The 20,252-nt window shown below is 38.5% G+C and overlaps 1 protein-coding gene across 1 annotated transcript in view; it reads right to left on the bottom strand.

Moving 5' to 3' along the window:
- The window catches only part of LOC136880360 (27 kDa hemolymph protein), a 92,426-nt gene that overhangs the window by 33,647 nt on the left and 38,527 nt on the right, over nt 1–20,252 (bottom strand). The window contains exon 3 of the mRNA XM_067153295.2: nt 6,593–6,708. Within this exon, the coding sequence (XP_067009396.2) occupies nt 6,593–6,708 (116 nt within the window). The remainder of the gene's footprint in view (nt 1–6,592; nt 6,709–20,252) is intronic.

The raw sequence follows: 20,252 nt of genomic DNA, 5'->3' as shown, positions 1-20,252 counted from the left end.
ACTAACACAATTTTTGTACATAGCTTTCATCATTTGCACTTCCACTCTGTTAACTTGTTTTTTCCTTAATGTATCCGATATCAACTGTCTGGGCACACTGTTATAAGCTTTCTCAATGTCAATAAATGTCATCACTATGTCTTTTCCAAACTCCCATTTTTTCTCCATCATATGTCTTAATGTAAAGATCAGGTCAAACGTTGATCTGTCTTTCCTGAAACCGTCCTGTTCTTCTTCCATTTCTCCTTCTAACTTCCTCCTCAGTCTTCCTTCCAATACTCTCTCAAATATCTTAGCTACATGGGCAATAAGGGTGATCCATCTATAGTTATTACATTCCTTTTTATCACCTTTTTCAAATATCGGGATAATTAAATCCTTTCCCCACTCTTCTGGGATCTCCTTCTTTCTCCAGATTATTCTAAATAATCTATACAGCCAGCGTAGCCCTATTGGTCCTGCTGCTTTTATCATTTCCTTAGTTAACTCCTGCTGCTTTACTGCTCTTCATCTTTTATATGGCTTCCTCTATTTCTAACACTAATATCTCCTTACATCCTTACTACAGGCCCTAAATACCCTCATAATCATATGAAGAGATCTGTAACTTCTATTTACAAACCTATTTATGTGATTACCCCAATGAAGATATTTCCTCTTATTAACACCTAGGTACTTACAGTAATCCCCATCACCCCATCAATGCAATAATTAAAACTGAGAGGACATTTCCTGTTTGTGAAACTCACAATGTGACTTTTCACCCCATTTACCATCATACCATTGCCTGCTGTCCATCTCACAACATTGTCAAGTTCTTTTAGCAGTCACTCACAATGTTGTAACTTATTACTCTATATAGTATAATATCATTCGCAAAAGTCCTTATGTCCGAAACCAATTTTTTACTCATGTCATTTATATGTACTGTATATAAAAAAAAGATAAAGGTCCATAACAATGCCTTGAGAATTTCCTTCTTCACCTACTCTAATACTCAGAGCTCTGTTTTCTAAAAATGTAGCCACCCATTCAGTTATTCTTTTGTGTAGTCCAGTTGCAATCATTTTCATCAGTAGTTTCCTGTAATCTTCCCTATCAAAAACCTTAGATAGATCAATCATAATAAAGTCCATTTGACCTCCTGAATCTAAAATATCTGCTGTATCTTGTTGGAATCTTACAATTTGAACTTTCAGTGAAAATTGGCTTTACAAGCCTGAAGCACTTAAACAGTAGCACCATCCTGTTGAAACCAGAAGTACAACATTCAGGTCTTCCTCTTATTTGGCCCATGAAATTTTAGAGTACTGAATGGCAAAGTGGCAGTAAGAAAGCAGGATTTTTTCTTTATTTAAAAAAAAAAGTAAGTAGTGCAGATAATATTGATTCAGATGCACTGCAGCCTATAGACTTATTGAAAGAACAGTCCATTATTTCATTATTCAGCCCCAATCATGAGTCTTTGTCTAGTTCCTTTGGTTCAATGATTATATTCCCAAATATACCTCTTATACTAGAGCCTTGCATGCACAGATTTTATAATGAAGGAAGCAGTTAATTATTATTATTATTTTTTTTTTTTGCTAGGGGCTTTACGTCGCACCGACACAGATAGGTCTTATGGCGACGATGGGATAGGAAAGGCCTAGGAGTTGGAAGGAAGCGGCTGTGGCCTTAATTAAGGTACAGCCCCAGCACTTGCCTGGTGTGAAAATGGGAAACCACGGAAAACCATCTTCAGGGCTGCCGATAGTGGGATTCGAACCTACTATCTCCCGGATGCAAGCTCACAGCCGCGCGCCTCTACGCGCACGGCCAACTCGCCCGGTAGCAGTTAATTAACACCTTTAAGTAGCAACTAATACTATAATGCTTGTTTAAATGGCACCTACGAGATGTTAAAGTAGCCAATTAGGTGACATTATAATGTATTAAGTGGAAATTTAGAAACAATGAAAGGACACTGGACTTCCTATGAAGCAAAAGTTTAGTAGAGATTGGCTACTTAATAAGAAACTACAATATTAGTATGGAAGAGCATCATTTTATGCATTCACTCTGATTAGTCTATGTTCATATTTTATAACATAACTGTTGCACAAGGTGTCCAGGAAGTCACTGTATACTTGTAAAAAATGTTGGAAATGACATCCACAAGCAGCAATACAAGCCTGAACCGCTTAAACAGTTCTTGTTCAAATCTGTAGTATTTGATCTTCCTTTCTTCCATTTGGCCCATGAAATCTTCAAGCATTGAACATTAACATGTCCTGTCCATGGTTTCTTCAAAGAAGAAAGGGCCAGCAATACATCATCTTGATATTACAACCCACTCTCCAATATTTTGTATGTTAACATAATCAGAGATGTGAAACCATGCTTCATCTGTAGAGAAGATGTCATCAAGAATATGAGCTGTATTCCAACCAATCAGTCACTACTGATCTGCATTTAGGGCAGTCGCCCATGTGGCAGATTGCTTATCAGTTGTTTACCTAGTCTTTCCTTAAATAATTTCGGAGAAATAGGAAATTTATTGAACATCTCCCTTGTTAAATTATTCCAGTCCTTAACTCCTTTCAATAAACATTCCTCTGGGTAAGCTGGCTACGCAGTTTGGGCCACATAGCTGTGAACTGGCATTCAGAAGATGGTGGGTTCGAACTCCACTGTTGGCAGCCTTGCACATGGTTTTTCTGTGGTTTCCTGTTTTCACTCCAGGCACTTTCTGGGGCTGTACCTCAATTAAGGATTTCTTCCCAGTTCTAGCCCTGTCCTATCCCATCATCAGCATAAGACCTGTCTGTGTTGGTGCAACTTACAAACAAATATAAAATAAATAACTCCAATTAAACCACGTAAAAAACACCAATGGTGGAACAGTGAATGTGATGAAACAGTGGAGAAAAGACATCAGGCATGGCTATTACATCAGTCCCAAAAGACAGAAATATCCTATCAAAAGCTAGTAAAACAGAGAAAAGAAACTACCCACTAATGATAAAAACAACTCCTCAAAAGACCAGGAGGAAACAGGAGAATTTTGGGACCTATTGGACCAGACCATAGATAACATCCCCAAACACCATATAAAATTATTAATAGGCGACTTCAACGTTCAACTAGGCAGAGAAAGAAAATACCGTGATATCATCGGAAAATGGCCAGCACACAAGAAAACAAATAAAAATGGAGAGAGACTAGTTGACCTGTGTAGAAACCATAATTTAATCTCAAAATCTACATGTTTTAAGAGGAAACCTCAAAAACTCAAAACATGGAAACACCCTGACTACACTAAAGGAGAATGGCAACTGGACCACGTCTGCATGGACAAATACCACCACAAAGAGATCTATAACGTCAAAGTCCTCCGAGGAATAGACACAGGTTCAGATCACTACGTAGTTAAAATTAAAATTAAACTCACTCCCCAGAGGAGACAACAAAAGCAAGCCCTTAAAACTAAAAGAAAAATAGATCCTACCCAGCTAATCAACAACAAAAATTACCAGAAAGCAACTGAAAAAATAAAAATCTCAGACAAACTTGAAGACTTAGTACATAACCTTAAACAAATTGCAGAAGACCTAGCTCCAATTAAACCACGTAAAAAACACCAGTGGTGGAACAATGAATGTGATGAAACAGTGGAGAAAAGACATCAGGCATGGCTATTACATCAGTCCCAAAAGACAGAAATATCCTATCAAAAGCTAGTAAAACAGAGAAATGAAACTACCCAAGTCTTAAGAAGAATAAAAAGACAACATCATAAGGACACCCTGCAGTTAATTGAAGAACAGTTCAGTAAAACTAAATCAAGGGACTACTACAAAACCTTCAGAAAGCAGCTCCAAAAATATGAACCCCCGACCCTACTGATGAAGAATGAAGATGGTAAGCTGGCCCATAACAATAAAGACAATGCAGAAATTCTGGCTAAACATTTCAACAAGCTTTTAAATTGTGAGGAACCTACAGAACTCCTTCATTTGGACACCAACACCCCGATAAAAACATCACCAGAAAACATCAATCCCCCCACAATAAAGGAAGTCTACCAAGCTCTGAATAAATTAAAAAACTACAAAGCGCCAGGAGAAGATCAGACCTTTGCGGAAATCTGGAAATATGCAGGAACCTCAGCAAAAGTTGCCCTCCATCAACAACTTGTCTCTATCTGGATTAAAGAAGAACTACCAGAACACTGGACAACAGCCCTCATTCATCCTCTGCACAAAAAAGGGAACAAAACCGACCCTAATAACTACAGGGGAATCTCTCTCCTAGACATAACATACAAAATATTTTCAATAATCATCCTTAATAGGATAAGTTTACAACTTGAGAAAGAACTAGGAGAATATCAAGGAGGTTTCAGACCCTGGAGGAGCTGTCCTGATCAGATCATGAGTCTTAAGTTGATAATGGACTATAACAGGAGAAGAAACAGAGATATGGTGATAACATTTGTAGATTTCAAGAAAGCTTATGATTGCATCCATAGAGAATCTCTGTTTAAAATTTTAAGACACCTTGGACTACACCCCAAATTAATAAACATGATAAAATTGACTCTCACCAATACCAAGTCAAAAGTGAAGTTTAGGGGTGAAACATCAGAGACATTTGAAATTAAAACTGGACTACGGCAGGGAGATGGGTTCTCACCACTATTATTTAACTGTGCTCTAGAAATGGTAATGAGGGAATGGTTTAGAAAATGTCCCCCCAAAATAAAGATTGGCCGAAAAATCAAAACAAATTGCCTGGGTTTTGCTGACGATTTAGCATTACTAGCAGTGGACATAAAAGAAGCAAAAACCCAGATATCAGAACTTCAAAACATTGCAAATAAAATTGGCCTCAAAATATCATTTGAAAAAACAGAAATTATGCCCCAAAAACCAACACAGCTAAAAGAAGTCACCATAAATGGTAATAAAATCAAAATAGTAACTTAGTTTAAATATCTTGGAGAAGTAATAACACATAACTTGAATGAAAAAATCTCAATCCAAGTAAGAACAAATAGATTAGCTAAAGCACAAAAATTAACATGGGATATCTACAAAAAGAAATGTCTATCAATAAATACAAAAATAAAACACTACAACACAGTTATAAAACCGGAAGCTACATATGCAGCAGAAACACTCTTTTACCTGAATAAACAATCAAAGACTGACAGACTTCAGAAAATTGAAAGGAGGATTGGAAGAACCTGTATCAACAAAAAATATCAGAAAGATGGACAGTGGCGGTTAATACCTAACAAAGTCGTGTACAAAGAGCTAGAACCCATTACAGATACTATGCGTAAGAGGAGACTGGGATTCTTTGGACATATCATGAGGATGCAGGACTCGAGACTTCTGAAACAACTAGTACAACACAATCTCGTCTCAAAAAATACCACAACAGGATGTAAATGGATCAGAGAAGTAAGAGAGGATCTGAAGGAAATAGGCCTTACAACAGAAGACACCAAAAATAAGATAAAATTGAATACAAAACTCAAGAATACAAACCTCCGCTTTACCCTTACACAAAACAAACCAACAACACGCACATTTTCAACTGAGGAAAGGGCACGAAGATCGGAGCGTCTGAAGAAGTACTGGGAGGACCGCAAAGCCCGAACAATCCCTTCAAAGAGACCTGAACGACGGACTGACTAAAGTGATCCTATGTGGTCATAAAAGAAGAAGAAGAAGAAGAAATAACCAAATAACACAAGCAGTAAACTATTCACAGTAATAGATCTGCTTTTCATGATCCACATCTTTCAAATCTAGCATCACTGTTACTTTGTATGGAGATACTTTCTGAACCATTTTATGTGATGTTGCAAGTGCATAATCCTTTTGCACCAATCTGTGCAGTGATTTTGATGGGCTCTGTTCCATAGTCAGAAATGTTCAACAACTTCTCTTCATTTAGGTTAGGTGGTCTCCCACATTGTTCACCATCTAACTCTGATCCTGTGCCTTGAAATTTCTCAATAAGTCAATGAATAGCATTGAGATGAAGTACAGTATGTTTCTGGGAATGTTTCAGCAGTTGCCTCCTCTGCCAAATCTCCTTATTTATTACCATGTTAATAGATATGTACAACAAGAGAAATGTGCTCCTCAATTGAAAAGAACCATAATAATAAAAAGTAATTGAACTACTTAACACTACACCAGTATCGCTTATTCAAAGCTGTTTACCAACTGAATATTGATCTAAAAAATTAAATGTCTAACCAACGATGGAAAAAATTATTACAGAACAAGTTACACAACAATGAATAATCATTTCTACCCATATATCTTGCAGTAAGATTTTAGAAAAATCTTAGTTTGATTTGAACTATGACCTAAGCTACATCCATTGTCTGAGTGCACAACAACTTTCCAGACACACTGTATTTAACTCTCTAAAGTGAAGTACACAGGTAGATTTTTGATGTTGAATTGCAATAAAGCAAATAAAACTAATGGCATGTCATCTGAACAAACAGCTAAAAGGCACTTTCTCTACTGCTATAGGACATTGTAGATTCCATTGTTAAAAGATTCATGGTTCATATGGTACTCACTTGCATACTTTAGTAATAACAGCATCAACTTTACTTGTGTCACCAGCTTGTAAGATCTCATGCCGAAACTCAGTAGCATTCAGAACTTTTGTCAGGCATAGAGTCAGCTCATAAAACTGAAACATAAATCTTCAATTTAGATATGATAGGAGTTTTCTAGGGGAAAGAGTACCAAATGATGACATGAGAAGTGTTGTTGGAGTTGAGAGTAGGCTGAGAGATGCTAGAATGATACAGACATATGATGTGGATGGGGGGAGGGAGAATCCCAAGAATGAAATTCCTGGAAAAGAGACCATCACACAACCTCCAGATCAATGAAGGATACAGTGGAAGGATGCATTAATGGAAAGTATATGGACAAGGAGTATTGATGTATATTAGATAATGCATGAACGGTGGTGTTTAGACAGACGGAAAAGGGAGGGCCTTGTTATACTACCCAACCCAGGTAGCTGGAAAAGGGTGTTGACGATGGTGATGATGAATTCATTACCATATAAGAGCTATAGCTGGTATGTATGCAAGTATACAGGAACATCTGAAAGGAAAAAATTATTATCAAAATGGCCCTCTTAATATGCTCCTTGTAATTCGGGTCACCGTATGTCCTGAAGCATGTTACTCTTATCTGTCAGTACAGACTTCCCAAAATTGCGGAGTAAATAACTACATCCTAGTTACAAATTTCTGATGACTAATGGCAACATAGTGTTCCTATTGAAGTAAAGGATCGAGACATACTGCTAGTTCCAATTAGTCCACCGGTGACTCAAAGGAATTTTTTTTCATCTTCCATTCATATTGCTTCGGATCACCCTGTGTTTGGATCGTTGTCTAACCTATATTTTTACGCAGGAATTGCTTGCACAGTTATGGTGAATGAAGTCTACAGTGTTGCTGCCTTCAGATGGAAGATTGTTGTTCTGACATCTTGTGTAACCTATTCCTTTCTACATTACTCTCAGGTAAGTGAATATAACTTTTCATATTTTTATTTATTGGAATAGTTATTGATATGTTTATTATATTCCGTAGATAATATTTGCAAGCAAGTTCACATCCTCTTTTTTTTTTTAGGCATGGAGCTTTCACATTCTGATACACCGGTGGCACGGAAAAGAAAGAGGTTTAGGACGGCACAGGATCCCGGACGAATTGCTCTTTATTTGGAACAAAGTGATGACAATGACGGTGATTTCTCTTCAATATCTGATGATGACCCCACGTGCAGCCTCGTCTTTTGTGATATCATTTTGCTACTAAGCATAATATGAAAATAATTAACGTAGGCCCATAAAAACAGGTAAATGAACAAGAAACTAACATTTACTTCCGGAGTCATTTCTGGATCACGCACTTGTTAAATTGGAAAACTGTTGAAGAGGTAAATACATGAAAATGTATCCTCAACAATAACACATGCAACAAGTGCACCAACATCAGTTAGTCCCATTTATGAAATCCAAAACAAAGTCAAATTCATCAGGTCACCAGTGACCCAAACCGATAATAACTAAAGGCAGCATCGGGTCACTGGTGGGCTGATACGATGTAAAATTAAGTCTTCAAAATTCACTGCCACAGGGAACATGCTGCTGCTGTTGTTGTTGTTGTTGCTGCTGTTACTGTTGTTGTTGTTGTTATTGTTATTATTATTATTATTATTATTATTAAGAAGGCCATCTGGAAAGTGGTAACTGATTGCGCAATAAAGACACAGGAGTAAATATTAGCAAATATACACATTTTTATTGGAAAGAGCATACTTTACACTACTTCTCCACATAATCTCCAAGCAAATTTAGGCATTTGTCTTAACGTGGGACGAGTTTTTGTATTCCAGTGTCATAGTCCTCCGCCACCAGCGTATTGAGATACGCAGTTATGGCTTGTTTAAGTTTCTTCATCGCTGTCAAATATTTTTCCCGCCAGAAAGTCTTTAAGCTTCGTAAAGAGATGAAAATCCGAAGGGGCCAAGTCCGGGCTATACGGGGGATAGTCGAAGGTTTCCCACTTGAATTGCTGCAAAAGTTGTTGTGTTATTGCAGCTGCATGAGGCCTGGCATTGTCATGAAAGAGAATGACGCCTATAGACAATAGACCTCGCCGTTGATTTTGTGTTGCCCGCCGCAATTTCTTTAATGTTTCACAATACGCATTAGCATTAATTGTGTCTCCACGGGCCATAAAATCAATGAGCAGTACACCTCGGCGATCCCAGAAAATGGTTGCCATGAGTTTCCTGGTAGACAGAACTGTCTTGAATTTTTATGGTTTGGTTGGTGAATGAGCATGATGCCACTCCATTGACTGTTGTTTACTCTCAGGTGATGCATAACAAACCCATGTTTTGTCCCCAGTAATGATGCGAGTCAGGAAAGAGTCTCCTCCATCGGAATAACGTCCCAGAAATGTCAGTGCTGCAGCCATATGCTTGGTTTTGTGCTCCTCTGTAAGCATGCGAGGGACCCACCTTGCACAGAGTTTTGAATGATGCAGATGGTCTTTGACAATTTCATGAGCAATTGTTCGAGACACATTAGGAAAATGTTCACAGAGTTCATCAATTGTGATGCGCCGATCGTTCCTCACGCATTCGTCTACTGTGCTCAGCAGTTGGTCTGTAATGACAGATGGTCTCCCTGAATGCTCCTCGTCGTGTGTATTTTCCTTCCCCAGATTGAAGTTGTGACACCAGCGCCAAACAGACGACTCGTCCATCACACTGTCTCCATACACCTCCGTTAATTGGCAATGAATATCACAAGGTCGAACTTCACAACTGGCGGGGTTCTCAATTTGTTTAAACATTTTAAACGATCATAGACACAACACAGGCAATGCTAGTGTCACGCAACCTCGCAGAGAGCAGGCAGACAAGCCACTGACACGGTCTGACCTTGCCAAGCGGCTACCCGGGTCGTCAGTGCTTCATGTGGCGCTAACGGGTACTACTTTCCGGATGGCCCTCGTATTATTATTTATTCTCCAAGGAAGGTAGCACTATTTTACCTAACAGTATGTTAGGGCTATAGTTTATAAGAATACAATATTAAATGTTATTAATGTATTACTTAGTAGAACAAAATATTGCAAAGTTTATTACAATGAGTTAAAAACCTTATCTAAGAAACAGATTAAAGCTGAAGGAATGTGCAACACCTTTTCACAAATATATCAGAAACTGGCAAGGAAAAGTTTACATTGCAGTAACTCAGGTGACCTAACAAATTGTTCCTTTTGATAGCATGTAGTGGACAATAGAAAATTAAATGAGCTACTGTTTGTTCTGATTGGCACTTACAAAGGTATCCCTCTGGTGATTGTATTTTAAACCATTGAAAGTAACTTCTAAATTTACCACGTCCAGCAATAAACTGAGTAAGTATAAAAGTGAATTTGAAGAATTTTGTAATTAACCATTGATGAATGGTTGGAAAGAGCAACTCCCATGCGACATGTCCCTTCATGCTATTTGTCCATACAGAGTTCCAACTCCCATCCATTTCACTTCTAAATATCTTTTTCAAATGAGATATGGGACACATGGAGAAGCTGAAATCTGTATCTCATCGAGCTGAGGATCTTTCTAACATGTCTGACATCTCATTTGTAATAGTTCCAGCATGACCTTTTACCCAACTAAAACAGATATGCAATTTGCTGGATAAAATAAAATTCCTAATGTTTGACCTAATGGGTGTAGATTATGTTTGTCTCTTATCACGGTGATGGAAAATTGAAAATCACTGGATATTTGAGCACTATAATTATTTTGTAAGCACCACCTTAATGTCTGTTTCTTAGCAAAGAGTTCTGCTTGAAAAATGGTGGTAGAAGGTGCTAACCTGTATCCCTTATTCAAATATTCTGAATTATTAATATTCCACAAACAATGAGCATCCTACGTAGACCATTTTGACGTCTGAGGCAGTTATCCGAGACCCATTGGTGTACATGAAGCAGTGATGTATGTTGTTGCAGAGGGTTACCCGCAAGCGTTCATTGTACAAGCTGGGATGGCTTGACACCAAAAAGTGTGACTTCTTTTCAACATCATAGTGAGGCATTTGAAGAGAATCATTCTAATCTCTCTCTAAATTAGTAACTTTTGCCTTAAACATAGTTGTCAGATATGGTGGTTCAATTCCAGCGATTATCAGTGCTGCGTCGGTGGAGATGGTGCGATAACCACGAATGATTCTCATTATGAAGCCTCTTTGAATCTGACACACTTTTATATGAGCCCACTGTTTGTGCAGCAAACATTAAACATTGATGAATGGTTGGAAAGAACAACTCCCATGCGACATGTCCCTTCATGCTATTTGTCCATACAGAGTTCCAACTCCCTTCCATTTCACTTCTTAATATCTTTTTCACATGAGATATGGGACACATGGAGAAGCTGAAATCTGCATCCCATTGAGCTGAGGATCTTGCTAACATGTCTGCCCTCTCATTTGTAATAGTTCCAGCATGACCTTTTACCCAACTAAAACAGGTATGCAGGTTGCTGGATAAGATTAAGGAAGAAAGGAAGGTCTTACAAATAGGACTATTAGGCAGTACCATATGGCTGATAAAGCAGGCACGAGGGAGTTTTTAAAAGTAACTATAATTGGTGGAAAACCATAAATAAAAATGTAAACAGACTCTGGGCATGGGCTTAAAGCAATTGTTGTGGAATGTGAAAAGAGCTTTGTACCTTTAAAAGTGGTAAGGAATGGTAAAGACCCACTATATTACGAAGGGTGTACTATATTTTTTACACTTTTTTTTACCTAAATGAAGTACATTACACATCAGTTATGTCCACCTTCTCAGCATAGTCTCCTTATAACTGTATGCACTTTTGCCATCGATGTGTCAGTCTCTCCAGACCTTCCTGAAACCATTCTTTTGTAGTGCTGCGTACCCATACCTTGACAGCTGTGTCCAGTTCTGCAAAATCGTGGCCCCAAATTCCAGCCAGTCAATGAGGATGATGCCCTTTGTGTTCCAAACACTGTCACCATTTGCTTGCCAACTGATGGCACTGTTCGACATTTCTTTGGCAGTGGACTGTTCCTATGCTTCCATTGCATTGATTGCTATTTCGTTTGTGGCTCATGGTAATGGAGCCATGTCTCATCACCAGTCACAAGCCTAGCCATGAAGTCAGCTGGATCATGACAGTGGCATTGTAAAAGTTCTCTGCACACATCCACATGCCTCTGCTTTTCGTCTGCAGACAAGAGTCTAGGCACCCACGTAGATGACACCTTGCCCAGCTGTAAGTGCCCATGCACAATCCACTGCAAGGTGTTTTGGCTAATTCCTGTGGCTGCCTCCATTTCCGTAAATGTGATGCATTTGTTTCCTTGGATAGACTGTTCGACCTGGGCAATGTTGGCTGGTGTTAACACTGTCACATTGCTTCCAGAATTGGTTCCATTGTCCATGATGTGCACCCTGTTTTCCAGCCTTCTACCCAGTTGTAAACTCTTTTCCGTGATGGTGCATGTTCTCCACAGACTGCCACCAAGCACCAATGAATTTCTGCAGTGGTCACCTTTCTTTCCATACGAACCAAGTTGTATAGCGCTGTCCCTGATGGTTGCTTTCCCTGTTGTCTGCTCTTATGCTGACATTTTTGTTATGAAATGGCTATGACGAGTGCATTCTTTGGCCCATGTGCATGTGCTGCTACCAAACAATGGAACAAGACACTAGTTACACGTCACCGCCTTCAAAAGTGAAATGTGAACCATACCCGGATGTATAAAATAGAAGTCTAAAACAATATAGTATGCCCCTCGTATAAAAGAGAAGCAAAGAGACGAAGAAGGAAGTGCAGATTGGAAGAAATAGAGTTAGAAATGGCTGCGTACATAAGTAAGGAGAAATTGAATGAACTTACTAGGAAATTGAATCTAGCAAAGAAGTCAGCTAAGGATAACAAAATGGCAAGCATAATTGGCAGTCGTACAAATTTTAGTAAAAAAATGGGAGGGTATCTATAGGTACTTTAAGACAGAAACAGGTTCCAAGGAGGACATTCCAAGAATCCTTAATGAACAAGGGGAGTGTGTATGTGAGGATCTTCAAAAGGCAGAAGAATTCAGTCAGCAGTATGTAAAGATTGTTGCTTACAAGGATAATGTCCACATAGAGGAGGTAACTAGTACTAAAGAAGTATTAAAATTTCTCTACGATAATGACATTTACAATAAGATACAAAAGTTAAAAGCTAGAAAAGCGACTGGAATTGATAAGATTTCTGGGAATATACTAAAGATAATGGGTTACCCGGCAGAGGTAGTTGGATTTTTGAAGGGCGGAAAAAAGTCCACTCGACACTCCATGTCGTACGATGTCGGCATGTAAAAGATCTCTGGTGATACATTTGGTATTTACCTGACAAAATTAATTAAATCTCAGCCATAGACGCCTAAGAGAGATCCGGTTTACTCTGTCTGCCATCTAGCACCTAGGACCTAGAGTAAAACGGAACGTCGAAATTGACGAGCAGACAGCCAGATGGCGTCAAATCGAAATGTCTGCACACAGTAGCTGAGGCCATACGATTATTATTATTATTATTTATCATCATCATCATCTGCAGTTTCCAGCTGTTGGCTGGGTCTGCTTGGAACATAAGCCTCTCCATCTCCTCTTGTCTTCCCACCACTTCTCCTTATTCACTCTTGCCCAGTCCTCACCTCTTCTCTGTACGCACTCTTCCACTCCTTTTATCCACCTGTCTCTTGGTCTTCCTCTTGGTCATTTACCTGTTATCTCCATTTCGTGCATCCTCCTCGGTATCCTTTCCTCTGTCATTCTCTTCATGTGTCCATACCATCTGAGTCTAGATGCCTCTATCCTATTCTGTAGTGGCTCTTCTTTACTATATCTCGAATCTTCTCATTTCTCATCTTATCCCATCTTGTCAGTCCTATCCTGCTTCTCAGAAATTTCATTTCACTTGCCTGTATTCTATTCACAGCTGTCTGCCTCATTACCCATGTCTCAGCTGCATACGTCAGAATAGGTACATAGTAAGTCCTGTATATCACCATTTTGCTTCTCTGAGGGACATCCTTGCTCCAAACCAGGCTTCTGACACTTTTCAGGAATGCTCCTGCTTGTCTTCCACGCTCGATTATTTCCTTATCATTTATTCCACTTTCCTCTAAGATACTTCCTAAGTTCTTGAAACTCTCTACCTTCCTAAGCTGTTCCCTTACAAGCATTATTCCTCTCGTAGGTTTCTCCTTTGTTCTAGTTGTATCTGAAGTACTTATTTGATTATTATTTGCATGAAAGACCTATACCAAATGAAAGGAGAGTTGCTATAGTATGCCTTGTGTATAAAAGAAAGGGTGATGGACATAAAGCTGAAAATTACAGGCCAGTCAGTTTGACATGAATTGCATGTAAGCTTTGGGAAAGCATTCTTTCTGATTATATTAGACATCTTTGCTAAATTAATAACTGATTTGATAGAAGGCAGTTCGGGTTTAAGAAAGGTTATTCCACTGAAGCTCAACTTGTAGGATTCCAGCAGGATATAGCAGATATCTTGGATTCAGAAGGTCAAATAGACTGTATTGTGATTGACCTGTCTAAGGCATTTGATAGGGTGGATCATGGGAGACTACTGGCAAAAATGAGTGCAAATGGACTAGAAAAAATAGTGACTGAATGGGTATATTTATAGAAAATAGATCACACAGAATTAGAGTAGGCAAAGCTTTATCTGACCCTGTAATAATTAAGAGAGGAATTCCTCAAGGTAGTATTGCTGGACCTTTATGTGTTCTTATATATATCAATGATATGTTTGATATGATATAAGGCTTTTTGCAGATGATGCTATTCTGTATAAAGTAATAAATAAGTTATAAAATTGTGAGCAAATGCAAAATGACCCTGATAATATTGTGAAATACCGGGCTGAGTGGCTCAGACGGTTAAGGCGCTGGCCTTCTAACCCCAACTTGGCAGGTTCGATCCTGGCTCAGTCCGGTGGTATTTGAAGGTGCTCAAATACGACAGCCCCGTGTCGGTAGATTTACTGGCACGTAAAAGAACTCCTGCGGGACTAAATTCCAGCACCTCGGCATCTCCGAAGACCTTAAAAAGTAGTTAGTGGGACGTAAAGCAAATAACATTATTATTATTATTAATATTGTGAAATGGACAGTACGCAACGATATGATGATAAACGGGGTTAAAAGTCAGGTTGTGAGTTTCACCAAGAGGTAAAGTCCTCTCAGTTTTAATTACTGCATTGATGGGGTGAAAGTTCCTTATGGTAATCATTGTAAGTACCTAGGAAAGATCTTTGTTGGTGTAATCACATAAATGGGATTGAAAATAAAGAGTACAGATCTCTGCACATGGTTATGATGGTGTTTAGGGTTTGTAGTAAGGATATAAAGGAGAGGGAATATAAGTCTCTGGTAAGACCCCAGCTAGAGTGTGGCTCCAATGTATGGGACCCTCACCAGGATTACTTGATTCAAGAACTGGAAAAATCCAAAGAAAAGCAGCTCGATTTGATCTGGGTGATTTCCGAGAAAAGAGAGGCATTAAAAATTGTCGCAAAGTGTTGGCTGGGAAGACTTGGGAGAAAGGAGACAAGCTGCTCGACTAAGCGGTATGTAAAGACAAAGATTGATACAAGTGTTTTAATACCCACCTATTCAATACAAAGAGAGATCTTGTAATTAAGAATTAAATCTTATCATATTAATTACAGGGACATGTTTTGCCCATTATAAGCACATCTTTTGCCTTAATCTCAAACCAGAAAGGTGACTAATCAGGATCCTTATTGCTCTTCAGAGGAAAAAATACAAATTGTAAAATGAGGATACTGATGCAGGTGCTAGTTTAACATTAAAGTACTGACATAAGGCTAAAAGATGATAGAGTGGGATGACTGTTGTTACAATATTCTTATAATAAAAACTTGTTAAAGCTTTATGATAATTCCTTAATTTATAAACTTATAAGAATGTCCTTGGTTAAAACTGTGGTATCAAGCTGCATGTCACAATGTTCTTCAAGAATATATTCCTTGGAGTGCTGAATGGAACCTGGTTAAATGCGCCTAATACTGGTAGAGGGTGTAAGAAGGTAATTTGGAACATGAACAGCTTAATCTTTATAATGAAGTAGAATTTTTTTTTTTTAATCACTCCTAATGGAGGATAAGAAAGAAGTAAAGCTGCTAGACTGTTGAAATTCTTAAAGATTATAGAACCTCCATTACCAACATTACACAACCCTCTATTACCTTATGTCCCAACACTATATAATCATTCTTGTGGTAATGGAGGTGGCGAGAAGGGAAAGTAATTCCAATATCGGGAGGGGCAGGAGAAAGAAGGGTGGCTGTGGGACAGGTAGATAGATGGCTTGTGATGGCGGGGCGGGTGGTGGGCTATGAGAAGAGTTAAAGGGAGGGGAGCGAGAGTGCTCCACTCGATAGGTTTGCCTGCGGAAATGGAATTCAAGAGGACAAACTGGGGCAAATATTCGTTTATAGGAAGGGGAGTTAGAGATTGGAATAACTTACCAAGGGAGATGTTCAATAAATTTCCAATTTCTTTTAAATCATTTAGGAAAAGGTTAGGAAAACAGCAGGTAGGGAATCTGCCACCTGATTGATTGATTGATTGATTGATTGATTGATTGATTGATTGATTGATTGATTGATTGATTGATTGATTGATTCACACCGAACTCCCCCATTATATCAGCTCAATATATGTAACCACTTCTGTAACTCAATGTAACAATGTGTCTTTTTCCAATTTGCGTGCCTGAGATACGTAGATGTCTAAATAACTTTCTCGTCCCTCTTCCCTTGGTGTTTGTGGGGGTTTGCTTGCGCGGGGTGCTTTGCGGGTCCTCCCTGGGTCCCGGCTCGTTGTCACGGTGTCCTTGCACCGCTTCAATAATTGTCTTCCCCCTCTGGTATGTACAACACATACTCCCCTCCCTTATTAATACTCTTCTCTGATTATTTCCTTTTATCTACAGCTGAAAAGCTCCTCGTTGAACTGATGGCCCGCCCCTCCTTGTGTGAGGAGAGGGAATGAAATAACTTATTTTACTTGCTTGCTTGCCTCCATGGTATGCACTAGCCAGTGTCTTGGTAGGTGTGCTAGGTACCAACTGAAGAGCCCAACCTAGCACATGAGGGTGAAACGGTGGCAACCAGGAATGAGTTAGCTAGAAAATTTATAATGTCCAATAATGGACCATTTATACTGGTATTATAAATTTACTCACTCGGGACAAATTTTTCAGATTCCCTATGGGAATCAACATCTATATCATCTCATAGCCAAGCAGGCATCAATTTTTGGTAAAGAGACAGTCTCTCATAGTGCATTGGCACTGCTGGTGGCTCCAAGTAGCCTACGCAGTGACCTCCATGGTATGCACTGACCAGCGTCTTGGTAGGTGTGCTAGGTACCAACTGATGAGCCCAACCTAGCACATGAGGGCGGAATGCTGGCAACCAGGAATGAGTTAGCTGGAAAATTTATAATGTCCAATAACGGACCATTTATATTGGTATTAGTCGAAAAGAATGCGCAAGTTTTTTGATGTTAATTAGAGGTTGTGGTGTAATGACTGTAACAAGAGGAGAGTAAATAGTTATTAATAAAATTAAAGAAAAGGTGGGTTTAAAGGAAAAAAATGGTGAGTGTATAATCACTTACCCCTTTGTCTGTAATGGTGTAAATCAATTAAGAAAAGGTTAATTAAAGAAAAACAATGTTATGTGTATGTTCACTTATCTCTTTTACTGTTATGGTGTTAATCAGTTGCTTTGGTAGTGTTGGAATAACTGACACTTGCGCTTCTAGTGTTGTATCAATGTGAGATTGGCAGAGGAGGGTGTGGTCGAGGGGAGGGGTTAGGCGGGACGTTAAGTTTATGTGCTATTGGTTGCGAGAGATTTGTGTGTGTGGCCAGGGAAAGAGTCGTGTTTGGTTGTGAGAGATTTGCGGGGTGGACAGGGAGGGAGTCATGTTTGTTAAAATAGTGGGGGTTCTAGAAGATGTTAATTTAAGATTTCTAAGAATGTTGCTAAAATAAATACGACTGCAGACAGTCAAATACCCTTCCTCACTTCTACAACATACTTAAAGAAGACTGTTGACGAAATTAACATCTTTAAGAAATTCAACAGTCTAGCAGCTTTACTTCTTTCTTATCCTCCAGTAGGAGTGATTAAAAAAACACATTTCTACTTCATTATAAAGATTAAGTTGTTTATGTTCCATATTATCTTCTTACACCCTCAACCAGTATTAGGCGCATTTAACCATGTTTCATTCAGCGCTCCAAAGAATATATTCTTGTAGAACTTGTGACATGCAGCTTGATACCACAGTTTTAACCAAGGACATTCTTATAAGTTTATAAATTAAGGAATGATCATAAAGATTTAACAAGTTTTTATTATAAGAATATTGTAACAATAGTCATCCCACTCCATCAACTTTTAGACTTACGTCAGTACTTTAATGTTAAACTAGCACCTGCATCAGTATCCTCATTTTACAATTTTTTTTTTTTTTTTTTCTTATGACCTTTGATTAAGAGCAATAAGGATCCTGATTATTCACCTTTCTGGTTTGAGATGAAGGCTGAAGATGCCCTTATAATGAGCAAAACATGTCCCTGTAATTTATATGATAAGATTTAATTCTTAATTACAAGATCTCTCTTTGTACTGAATAGGTGGATATTAAAACACTTGTATCATTCTTTGTCTTTACGTACATTTCAATATGGACCAAACATGAGAATTATAACGTGTAATGTATAAGCAGTATGTTCCGAGCTGTCAGTGGAGAGATGGTGAGGAATGACATTAGTAGATGAATAAGTTTGAGTGGTGTCTTTAAAAGTAGGAAAGATCACAATATGAAGATAATGTTGGAATTCAAGAGGACAGATTAGGGCAAATATTCATTTATAGGAAGGGGAGTTAGGGATTGGAATAACTTACGAAGGGAGATGTTCAATAAATTTCCAATTACTTTGAAATCATATAAGAAAACGCTAGGAAAATAACAGATAGGGAATCTGCCACCTGGGTGACTGCCCTAAATGCTGATCAGTAGTGAATTGTAGTGATTGGATTGGAAGCATATCTTGAAAAGCTGTCGCACAGTATGTGATAATGGGTTCAACACCACCCTGGTATCTTGATTTCAATATGGATGAGTTCAGGCCCCATGTAGGTTTGGTTGCGTGAGCTATGCCTGAAAGGAGACTGGTAGATTTCATTGCAAGGTGATTAAAATGTGCCCGAAATGTTAATGTTTGATCCAGTATTACATCCGAGTAAGATATCTGATCAACAAGTGTGATTTTTGTGCCATTCATCAACAAAACTGTTTTTTCCATCTTGCTTTTTCTGGTTGCTATCATAGCTTTTGTTTTAGCTGGATATAATGTGACTTGTTTTTCTGACCCCAATGATAGAGTTGATCGAGAGCTGCATTAGTATGCTGAGTTGTGTTGGCCATATGATTGTCTCGAACCAGGAGCAAAGGATTGTCTGCTTATGCCGTAAGTTGGCAATTATCAGGCGACTCTAATGCCAGCATGTCATCATATAATATGTTCCAGAATCCTGGATTGCATGTGGACCCCTGCAGACAGCCTTTTGATAACGATCGGTATATAGTTTTTCCACATAAGTTTAGTTGCACTTTCTATTATTGAAAAAACTTCGAATAAGTTTGAAGAGTTTGCCAGGATGTTTCTTCACTTTCAGCTGAAGCAAAATTTTTGGCCACCAGGCGTTATTGAAGGCACCAGATATATCAAGGGATAATAATAATAATAATAATAATAATAATAATAATAATAATAATAATAATAATAATAATAATAATAATAATAATAATGTTATTGTTTTTACGTCCCACTGACTACTTTTGACGGTTTTCAAGGATGCTGAAGTGCCGCAATTTTGTCCCGCAGGAGTTCTTATACGTGTCAGTAAATCTACCAACACGAGGCTGATGTATTTGAGCACCTTCAAATACTACCGGGCTGAGCCAGGATCGAACCTGCCAAGTTGGAGTCAGAAGGCCAGCAGCCCAACCCTTTGAGTCACTCCTTGAGGAGCAAAACCATTTCCAACAATTGATCTTAGCTTGATTAATCTCTGCTCTATATTTTCCTTTCACTTCATAATATTTGGCTACATACACTAAACTTGTCTCAGAGCTTCACTTCTCGCTCTCGCCTGCTGTAGGCTAGAAGACGTTTTCTTATAATTGTTAGCTCCTTTGTCCACCAATAGTTGTGTGTTTTAGGGAATTGCTGCTTTTTAGGCAAGTTAGAGTCACACAAAGCCCTTATCTGTTCCGGAATTTCATGCACAATGCTATTAATATCTTCTTTAGAACTGCAGGATGATATTTGACTCCAAAAATGCTACAGTACTCGTTTAGCAGCTGATTCAAAATGATCCCATTAAACTTTTTTGACTTATATTTCTTCGTCATGTCGTCAGTCGGCAATTGATTAATTGAAGGTAAACTAACTATTTTGAATTGAATAATATTGTAAAACTCTGGTGGGCATAAGGCATGCTCTCTATGGTTGTTCTGGCCATCGTGCCAGACTG

The sequence above is a fragment of the Anabrus simplex genome, chromosome 1 (genome assembly GCF_040414725.1).
Source record: "Anabrus simplex isolate iqAnaSimp1 chromosome 1, ASM4041472v1, whole genome shotgun sequence".
NCBI classification, from domain to species: domain Eukaryota; kingdom Metazoa; phylum Arthropoda; class Insecta; order Orthoptera; family Tettigoniidae; genus Anabrus; species Anabrus simplex.
Note: the sequence above shows the minus strand (reverse complement) of the source record. Positions and strands in the feature narration are given on the sequence as shown.